This window comes from Chenopodium quinoa, unplaced genomic scaffold, assembly GCF_001683475.1.
Source record: "Chenopodium quinoa cultivar QQ74 unplaced genomic scaffold, ASM168347v1, whole genome shotgun sequence".
Classification (NCBI taxonomy): Eukaryota; Viridiplantae; Streptophyta; class Magnoliopsida; order Caryophyllales; family Amaranthaceae; genus Chenopodium; species Chenopodium quinoa.
The window spans coordinates 231,330-242,371 of NW_018744464.1; the positions used below are offsets into that span (position 1 = coordinate 231,330).

Genomic DNA, 11,042 nt, shown 5'->3' on the forward strand with positions numbered 1-11,042 from the left:
TTCGGTTCGGTTTTTTACAACACTACACCAGGGTATCCGGTACCGGACCCGGAAGAGGACCCGCTGGGTCTGAACCCAGAACTGGTCTCACCGATTTCGAGATCGGGTCCAAAATGTCGGATCCGGTTATAATCGGTTTCGGGACCGGATCCTAAAATTTCGGACCTGGTATCCACTGGGTACCCGGTTTAAATCAATTTCACTTGTGAAATTAGGCCCATATTTAAAAAAATAATAAATTTTTTTTAAAAAAACCCAACAGTATATATTCTCCATAGGAAAAAGTGGCAATAATCCGACCTTTAGCCCATTCTTTTTTAATAATCCGACCTTTCGATTATTATTTAATAATCCGACCTTTGGGGGTTGTTTTGGGGTTTTTTGATGTCCTGCAGGAGAGTTACAATTCCGGGACTGGTCTCCTTGTGCCTGTACCTGCAAAACAACGGAGACTCCTTGTGGTGGGAGTTCCGTCTCCGACGGTCAAGTTAGTACTTGTTTGAGGAGTAATAAGTGCGGAAAAGTAAAGGTTGGGAGATATGGTTCCTCTAGGGGAGGAGTGATCAGTGTGTTTAGGTTCTCTAGGTGAGAGTAATTAATTGTTGAATCCTCTTTAATGAGGATTAATGAAGGTATTTATATGCCTTGGGATGTGTGCCAGTTCTAGGTTTAGGTCAACCTAGGGCTGATTGGGCTTCCACAAGACTTTGGGCCTAGGTGGCTGGTTTTCCCATTTGGCATGGGGGAGGCCACGTGTCGTGGCATAAGAGGTCCAAGGTGGACTAGTCAACACTTGACACGTGGCAGGCTCCAATTGGTCCATGTGGCGGATACTTGGCAGAGCCTGAATGGTTCATTTGTCAGATGGTGATTGGTAGGGAAAAATCCCCTAATCATTTGCCCCTCACAGGTGGCACGTGACTGTTCACATGTCACCTGTGACAGGTGTCGGCCTGTAAGCGACAGCCTGCTACAGGTGTCGCTCTATGACGGGCCGAGCATTTTTCCCGCTCATTTTTTGAATTCAGAAGTGACCCTTCGCATTCTCATTCTACCCTATATAAGGGCATGTTGACCAAGTCTTTTGTTCACATTTGCGAACTTTTTCAAGAGAACTCTCGGACCCCTGAACTTGAGCTCTGACTTTTTGGACAACTGCTTTTACCAACCGCCTGTTTTGGTTGGACGCCTGTTCGATCAAGCTTTCTTTCAAAACTTAAGTTTCAGGTAACCGTCTGTTCCTTTATCCTTTTTCTGTTTTGCTTTTGCACTTTTTATTTCTTTTTTAAAAATGAGACCTCAAAAGCATCCGGCACGACCTAGGTTAGCAATCAGCCGGTCACCGAGGACGGCCGAGTCTAGGACTAGGGGTGCCGACTGTCCTGCGGTACTTCAAACTTTGCGCAAGTCCCGGAATCCAACTGTCTTTGTATTTATGCAGGACAGTATGGCAAGAACAAAAAAGACAAAGAGGATTGAAAACTCTGATGGCTCCTCTTTCCGAGTTCAGATTAGTGAACTTTCAGACCAGTCGCCTGATACCGCAGGGACCCAAGGTGGCCCTTCTGCCGAGAGCTCTGAGGAGGGAGCTAAGGTAGCCCCTTCCCACTTCACTGTTAACCTGGCCAGTCAGCAGACGACCCCTGAAGAAGAAGAGGGGTCGGGCCCCTCAAGGAGAGGGGAGGAGTCGGACTCTTCTAATAGCGAGTCTGACTCTAGCTCTTCAAGTCGTCTCTCTATAAACTCAGAGGAAAGGCATTCTCGTTTGCATGAGGCGAGACTGTCTCATGCGGCTAAAAAGGGGGACGACTGGTCGGAACCATCCGCCTCTCATAGGGAGTTGAATACTCCTTATTACTGTCATGTCCCAAAGGGCCACATCAAGGCCATGAAAGAGCGAATAGACTCTTTTGTATTGGACCATGTGATGGGTCCTAATTTCCAAGTTTTTGTGCCGGATGCTGAAGATGCCGTCACCTGGCCAGCTAGAGCCAGCTATGGGGACGCCTGCTTTGGCTGTTATGAGGCGGCCATTAAGGCTGGTCTGCGATTTCCCTTGCATCCAGTCGTTCAACAAATCCTCGATGGATACGAGGTGGGGTTATGGCAGTTAGCCCCGAATTCCTGGTTCAACATCCTTAGCTATGTAGCCGGGTGTGAAATGCATGGGGTGGAGCCGAATTTTGAGGCGTTCACCCATATGAATTACCTCATCCGAAGCCCCAAAGCAAGCGGTACCGACTGGTATCAAATAACGAGCCACAAAGGCTATCTGATGACGAGGGGCAAAGAAAATAAATGGAAGGATTGGAGAAACACCTTCCTCATCATTGCCAGCCCTAACAAGCTACTGAACAAGCGCTACAATAGGTGGAACAAGGATCCGCCACTTCTAGCAGGCGGTCGCAGCATGCCGCTTATCCCCCTCAAGGCTAGGGGAGAGATCCTTGATCGAGGACTCTTCAAAGTAGAGATTAGGGTAAACTCTACTACTGGGGTACGAGAGAAAGTGCCCCTAAACTGCGTCCCAAAGTTTCAATGGCTCTATGACGAGTACTTTTTGGCCGCCAGTGGCCTTAGCAGTCGGTCCTCCAGAGGTAGCCGACCTCTTGAGCATGTACACATCTTTGGCCTTGCTTTCGAATTTTTTCTAACTCTTTGCGGTTTTATTTTCAGCTGAAGCTATGGACCACATTTCTGCGTCAAAGAAGGCGGTCGCCTTGATGCGGACCTCCATCATGCAGCAGAAGCGAACCTCTTCTGAATCTCTTGCCAAGGAGACGCCCATAGTGAGTTTCTGATCTTTCAAACTGTGCCGTGAAAGTCTGCTATTAGTAGAATTGACCATTCATCTTTTTCGTAGGCGGGCACTTCCAAACCCTCTTCCTCCCAACAGCCGGACTCAAAAGTTCGGAAGATGACTGCTGGGAGTACGTCTGGATCTGCCAGGAAGCAGTCGGCTGACAAACAACCGATCACCCCACAAAGTGTGGGTAAACCATCACAAGCCCTTAGGGACAGTCGGCCGCCAAGAGGTATAATATAGGTTTGCTAGACTTAAACTTTTTCTTCAATGTTTTCTTCATTATTCTGACCTTTTCCTTCTGTGGATGCAGGCGGCCATCAAGAACCAGACTTGGTCGAGATGGCCAAGTCAATGATCAAGGCTATCCCTCTAGAGGAGAGGGATGCGGTCAAGGGAGTCGGCACCCTTGACTTAGACGGCATCATGGGTCTCCTATCTGAGGTATACTTAGAATTTTATAATATCAACCTTGTCTGCTGCCTGTTATTTTCAAACCTGGTGACCGTTTGGTTATTTTCAAGTCTGACGCCTGGTTTTCTCTTTTTCAGACCCTGCTGCGAGTACACGGCCTCCGTAGGCCAATTAGCGCCAAGAATAAAGAGGTAAAGGCTGCTAAAGCTATGGTCGCCTCTGACGTTGATAAGGCAATGTTTCAAATTGCCCAAAATGAAATTTTGACAACTGATATTCTTTATTATCAGGCGCAGGCCACTTCCACTATCCGCGCTGAGTTGGAGGCGGCCAAGAAGAAGAAAAACGAGCTTCAGCAGGCAGTCAAGAGCCTCAAAGATGAGCTGCGACCCCTTTAAAACATTGCCCATTAGGCTGAAGGTCTGCAGACGTCTCTTGACACACTCAAGGAGCGCTTGGAGAAGCAGGAGGCGGCCATCACCAAAGATCTTAATGCGAAGGCCGAGGCTGAAAAGATGGCTTTAGCTCAAGCCATGATGGAGGACTCGGCTCAGATTATGAAGATGACCTGAACAGCCCTCTTCCCAAAAGCTCACTATGCCGCCTGGGAGAAAAAGTTTAACGCTTGTACTGAAACGTACAACTAACAGATCATGAGGCAGGCGGCTGAGGAAGACGAGGCGGTTGACTCCAGCTCAGAGGAGGAAGAGGAGGTGGCCCTGCAACCGATTGAGGTGGATGCGCATAATGCTCCTGCCCCTGAAGGCGAGTCGTCAAAAGATGGGGCTTTGAAGAATCAAGCACCCGACGCTAAGCTCGACCAGGCGGCAGTTGAAACTCAAACTCCTCCCAATGTTTAAAGCTTTCATTTTGTCAAACTTTCTCCGGCCTGCGTGCCGTTTGTTCTTGTATCACTTTACCCGGCCAGGGGGCCGGGGTTATTGAATATTTTGCTGGTCTTTATGGCCGGCTGTTTATATGAATTCGGCGACCATCTTTCGGTCGTCTTTGCTCACAGAATTTTGCTTTAAGCTTTATTTTTGCAAAGTATAGAGGATCCTACTATCCGCTTGTATGTCATATCGACTGTTTCGGCTAAAAATGTTTTAAAATTTGTAACTTATCGTAAGCCAAAGATTGCGAACAGGTACTAGGTACCGACTGCTTATGCCCTTGGACGACTGGTTGTCTTGGTTCCCGGTTAGGCAATTAGTCGTCCATTTACCCAGTCGGACCCCCAACGTATTTTAGGAAATACGTTAGGTTTGTTTAACTTTTTCAAGTAAGAATCCACAAGCCGCTTATAACCAGCCCACCTGTTTGTTAAATCAGGAATAGTTCTTGAGTCCCTGTTTGCCAAAAAGTAGTCGACCTACGAACCAGATTTTCAAACATGTTTGGTTTACTAAGAAATCATCTTAGTAAGGGTCGTGGTACGAGAGCTCTGGTTCGCCTTTAGACAAGCGGACTCGTCATACCTTTTTGGATCCTTAATAAGTATGAGAGAGTGACTTACTCGTCAGCTTTTATGCTTGAGTAGTAAAAGTACCAGGCGGAAGAGGCCAACTGATCCCCTTGATTCACCAATTTTTGTTGGCTATTTACTCAAGAGGTAACGACTGTACTTATCCCAAGTAATACAGACGGTCATCCGACGCGGATGTTAACTGCTAACACTTGTTTGGTTTAGTGTTAGAGTTATCCTTGTTTCAAAAACGGCTACGTGGTTGTCCTTGGGGTAGTCGTTTGGGTGTCGTGTAATTAGTTTATAGAACAATGTTCCACCCAAAAGGGAGCTGCTCTCTGCGACGAATTTCATCCGGAGGGATGCTGCCGGACGCCTGCTATGATGTTGGGACAGGTCGTATTAGTTTAAAGATTGGATCAGTTGGCTGGGCGCCTGGTTTGATCATTCGGCCATAGGCCTTAGGTAGTTCATGGCGAAATAAGTATAGTAGGGTAGCCGACTGTATAGCTACAGGCGGCGTGCCCCTCTTAATTGAATGCATATTTGAGTGAAATGGAGAGTAGCCGACTGTTTTACCAGTCAGCATGCCCCTCAATTGATGAGAAGATGGAGAGTAGCCGGCTGCTAATGGAGCAGGCGGCATGCCCATCATAGTTCAAAATAGATGAAGCAAAATAGCAAACTTTTATTAGTAGATTTTGGCTATTTACATTATTCAAAAATAATACTTCTTTAGATTATCTACATTCCAGGTTCGAGGTAAGGGTTGGCCGTCTGGTGTTTCCAGGCGGTAGGTGCCGTCCCGGACCTCTTCATGGATTCGGTAGGGTCCTTCCCAGTTGGGAGTTAATTTGCCTGACTCATTAGCCCTACCGACTGCTTCCATTTTTCCTTAGTACAAAGTCCCCCACTTTGAGTGGACGCATGTGCACTCTTTTGTTATATGACCTTGTCATTCTCAGGCGGTAGATTTCATGGCGCAGGGCTGCATTGCCCTTTTGTTCTGGAAGTGAGTCCAATGCCAGGCACATGGACTCCCAGTTCGCCTCTTCGTCATACAACATTATTCGAAGATTCGGCTCGTAGTGTTCAATTGGAAGAACAACTTCTGCCCCATAAGTTAGGAGGAATTGAGTTTCTCCAGTCGACCCTTTTTCAGTCGTCCTAATGGCCCAAAGAACATGTGGTAGTTCGTTTGCCCATAGGCCGCCTGCTCGTTTAATCTTCTTCTTAAGACCGTTTGAGATGATCTTATTGAAAGCTTCTACTTGGCCGTTTGCTTGAGGACGACCGACTGATGCAAAGCAGTGTGAGATGCCTTGGTCTCCTAGCCAATTTTTGAGAACAGGCGTCTCAAATTGGGGACCATTATCAAAAACCATAGACATGGGCACCCCGAACCGAGTGATGACATTTTTCCAGATGAATGAGATCACATCCTTCGTCTTGATTCCCTTAACAGCCTCTGACTCTACCCATTTGATGAAGTAGTCGACTGCAACAAGTATATACTTCCTGCCGCCTGCAGCAGGCGTATAGTGACCTAGGATATCCATGCCCCACTTAGCAAACGGTAGTGGGCTATGGATGGCCGTGAGATCAGTAGCCGGACGGTGAATTAACTTGCAAAACCTTTGGCACTTGTCACATTTTTTCACCATCTCCATGGCGTCTGCTTCTAAGGTAGGCCAAAAAGTAACCTTGCCGCCTTGCTAGTTGAGCAAGCGACCTGCCGCCTACATGCGAAGCACAATACCCTGAATGCAGGTCTTCTAGGACCTCTCGTCCTCTTTCAAGGGTCACACACTTTAAGAGGGGCAGAAGATAACCCTTCTTTAAGAGCTCACCCTTGCACATTTTGAAGCTGGCCGCCCGTTTTTTTAGCAGAGCCGCCTGGGAGTGATCATTCGGCAAGGTGCCGGATGTTAAATATGCTCGGATGTCATCCATCCAAGTTGAGCTTCTGTCAAGGATTCCAATAGGCTCTTCTTCGATACTTCTCTTCTCCATAACTTACTAGAAGACGGTTCTTGGAGTATCACAGGAGGCCGAGGAGGCTAACTTTGAGAGAGAATCCGCCTGGTTGTTTTCGGACCTTGGTACTTGAGTTAGATGAAACTCCTCAAGTGACCCGGCCGCTTGTCGTACCGCCTACAAATATTTAATCATGACCGGATGGGTTGCTTCGTATTCGCCATTATACTGACTCACTATCAATTGTGAGTCAGAGCAGACGTCTATTCTTCTTGCCCCAGCCGCCTTACACATGCGGATACCGGCCAGTAAAGCTTCATATTCTGCCTCGTTGTTCGAGGCTTGGAAGTTAAAGCATAGAGCATACTCGTACCTGTCGCCTTCTAGCGACTGACATATGACGCCTGCCCCATAACCATTCAAAGTGGAGCTCCCGTCCACATAGACCTTCCAGACATGGTCTGGAATTTGAGAATCAAAGGGCCGAGGCATCTCCACAATAAAATCAACAAATGCTTGCCCCTTTTCTTGGCTCAAAGTGATTTCAAGGCTCTGAATCTCTATCTCCCATTTGATCATTCGGCCTGACGACTCCATGGTTGTCAGTGGCCGCTTGATTGGCTGATCTGTGTATATGACGACTGAATGTGCCAAGAAGTAAGGCTTCAATTTTCTAACTGCCATGAATAGGGCAAGACCGAATTTTTCCACTAGGGGGTACCTCAACTCGGCATTTTTCAATACATGACTGACAAAGTAAACCAGGAGCTGGCAGCCGTCTCTTTCAGCAAGGAGGACGACACTTAGAGCATGGTCAGACACTGCGAGATACATGTAAAGCACTTCTTTGGGCAAGGGACTGACCAGCCTTGGTAAGGAATGCAGATGGACTTTTAGCTTTTGGAAGGCCGCCTCAACATCCGGCCCCCATTCAAACCTGACTTTCTTCTTTATTGCCTGAAAAAAGTAAAGGCACTTGTCGCCTGACCGGCTGAGAAATATTCCTAGGGCCGCCAGACAACCTGTTAACTTCTGAACCTCTCGGACTGTTCGAGGCGACTGCATGTCTATGACCGCCTGTACTTTCTCAGGGTTCGCCTCTATACCTCTCTGATTAATGAGAAATCCGAGGAACTTCCCAGACTCAACTCCAAACACACATTTCTTGGGATTGAGCATGACATGGTGCCGCCTGAGTGTAGTGAATGTTTCTCGGAGGTCAGCCAGATGGTCCGTCTGAAGCTTGGACTTTATAATCATATCATCTATGTATTCCTCGACCGACATTCCTTCCAATTTGGTTAAAGAAGACCGTGTTTATCATTCTTTGGAAGGTGGCCGGGGCGTTCTTCAAACTAAACGGCATGACCGTGTAGCAATACAACCCTTAATCAGTGACGAAGGCTGTCTTCTCCTGATCTTTCTTCCACAAAGGAATTTGATGGAAGCCAGAGTAGGCGTCCATGAAGCTCATTAAAGCGTGGCTGGCTGTTGAGTCGACCAGGCTGTCAATCTTAGGCAATGGATAGCTATCCTTGGGGCACGCCTTGTTCAAATCAGTGTAGTCCACACACATTCGCCAGGTACCATTCGGCTTCTTTACTAACACAACGTTTGCAACCCAGTATGGGAAATAACATTGCCGAATGAACCCTGCATCAAGCAAATTTTTAACCTCGGCGGCGACCGCCTGACTTCTTTCTTCACCATGGTTCCGTTTCTTTTGCCGGACCGGCTTCTTTTCGGATCCACAGCTAGTTTATGCACTGCCAAGTATGGACTGAGGCCTGGCATCTCATGTACCTCAAATGCAAAGATATCCTTGAATTCCTTCAAGAGTTGGTGAAAATCTTCACCCAGTATCGCAAGAGCAGTCGTCCCAACTTTGACTGTTCGGTTAGGACGTGAGTCATCCAGGACGACATCCGTATGCTCAAAAGCCGGCTGAGGGCGGAATTCGTCTGACCACTCCTCTTCCAGTGATTGCTATCTTTTTTCTTTTCTCTCGGCCCCCAGTTGGGTGGCCTTTCTTTTCTTGGCGCCTGCTGCTTGGGCAGGCGCATCCTCCTTGACTTGTGCAAGGTCATTGTTCTCTCCACTTGGGCCAGCAGCCGCTACAGTGGGTTTAATATCAGATAGGTAGCACTCTCATGCCATCTTCTGATCTCTCCTTAGAGAGCCGACTGTTCCATCATCCCTCTCAAATTTGAGCAGCATAAGAGAGGAAATAATGACAGCTTTAGAGTTGTTCAGTGTGGGTCGTCCCAAGATCATGTTGTAGGCCGAGAGTTCTTCAACAACTAAGAACCGAACCACCATGTGACGGCCCTCCCCCTTCTCACCCAGACGGATGGGTAGATCCACCCGTCCCACTGAGTGTACAACACTTCCTCCAAACCCTACTAAAGGGTGAGATACCGGGTGTATGCAATCAGATTTGTACTTGAGCTTTGCCAAGCAATTGTTGCTGATGAGATCAGAGGAACTGCCGGCATCTATGAGGATCCGGCCAACTCTTTGGTTGGCCACTTTACATTCAATGACAATGGGGTCATCATGCGGCCCCCTAACACCTCCTGTTTCGGGGTTTTCTGATGTCCTGCGGGAGAGTTACAATTCCGAGACTGGAACCGGACGCCTGTACCTGCAAAATAACGGAGACTCCTGAGAGCTCCGCCTCCAACGGTCAAGTTAGTACCTGATTAAGGAGTAATTAATACGGAAATTAAAGTAATAAGATCTCTCTAGGTGAGAGTGCTTAGTGTTGGTAATCTGCGTCGTTAGCGAGATTAGCCGGTTGTTGGTGCTCCGTAATATCTCTGTTCTTCTCTGCTGGATTTCTTGATTTTTCCATTGCCTAACTAATGAGGATTAATTAAGTATTTATAGCCTTGAGAAGCGTGCCACTCTCTAGGTTTAAGGTAAACCTAGGGCTGATCGGGCCTCTAGACTGGATTGGGCCTTGATGGCCGGTTTTCCCATTTGGCATGGGTGGACACGTGGCGTGCCTTGATTGGTCCGTAGAGGACGTATCTGTGATTGACACGTGGCAGGCTCCTATTGGCCTTCGTGAAGGACCGTGGCGGAACCTGATTGGTCCACTTGTCAGACGGTGATTGGTGGATAAAAAATCCCTAATCATTTGCCCCTCACAGGCGGCACGTGACTGGTCACGTGTCGCCTGTGACAGGTGTCGCACGGTGACAGGCGACGGCCTGCTACAGGTGTCACCTTGCAAACGGCCGAGAGATTTTCCCGCCCAAATTTTGAATTTGGAAGCGACCTTTCGCCTTCTCACTTTGCCTATAAAAGGAAGTGCTGACTTCGGTCATTTTCACATTTGAGAACTTTGCGAGAACATTCGGACCCCTGAACTTGCTCTGACATTTCAGACCTTTTCTGCCTACCGCCTGTTCTGACAAGCCGACTGCACCGGACTTCCAGGACTTCATCAACCGTCACTCTTTCAGGTAACTCAGTTCTCTTACTCTTAATTATCTTTTTATTTTTTGAAATGGCACCACGGAAGCACACGACACGACCTAAGTTAGTGATCAGCCGGTCACCGGGGACGGCTGAATCTAGGACTAGGAGTGCCGCCTGCCCTTTTCTGGACCCATCTTTGCCCTTTATACAAAGTCCGACTGTATCTGTGTCTATGCAGAACGTGATGGCCAGAACGAAACAGACTGCTATGATATCAAACTCAGACGGCTCCTCCCAAAGGGTGCTCCTTAGTGAAACATCTGACCAGGCGCCAGATGTAGAATTGAAACGAGGCGACTGCCAAGCCGACAGTTCTGAGAGAGGGGCCAAGGTGGTCCCTTCCCATCTTACCGTTGACATGTCTAATTTTCCTCCTGCTCCTTCTAAGGGAGAGGAGGCGGGCCCCTCTGGGAGAGGGGAGGAGTCGTCCTCTTCGGACTCGTCAGAGGACGAGTCCGAGTCCAGCTCTTCTGGCCACAGTTCTCCAGGCTCAGAAGAAAGACATAGCCGCCTACAAGAGGCGAGACTTTCTCATGCAGTTGAGAAGGGGGACAATTGGGCGGAGCCGTCCGCCTCTTACAGAGAGGAAAACGCCCCTACTACTGCATGGTACCCGGGGCCGGATCGCAACCATGCAAGACAACGTGGCGAGCTTTATTGCCAACCACAGAATGGGCCCGGAATTTTTACTGTTCGTGCCGGATCTAGAAGACACTGTCGTCTGGCGGCTGGTACCAGCTATGATGACGGCTGCTTTGGCTGCTATGTGGCGGCCATCAAAGCTGGACTGCGCTTCCCATTACATCCGGCTGTTCAGCGGATTTTAGATGGGTATGATTTGGGGTTATGGCAGTTAGCCCCGAACTCTTGGGTAAACGTACTCGGCTATGTGGCCGG

At 48.3% G+C, this 11,042-nt stretch overlaps 1 protein-coding gene across 1 annotated transcript; it reads left to right on the plus strand.

Annotated features, from left to right (window-relative positions):
• The first annotated feature begins 1,447 nt into the window (after positions 1-1,447).
• Positions 1,448-4,077, plus strand: LOC110697456. The gene is made up of 5 exons (XM_021874823.1): positions 1,448-2,018; positions 2,677-2,789; positions 2,864-3,035; positions 3,117-3,247; positions 3,868-4,077. The coding sequence occupies exons 1-5, from the start codon at positions 1,448-1,450 to the stop codon at positions 4,075-4,077; spliced, it is 1,197 nt and encodes a 398-aa protein (XP_021730515.1).
• The last annotated feature ends 6,965 nt before the right edge of the window (positions 4,078-11,042 follow it).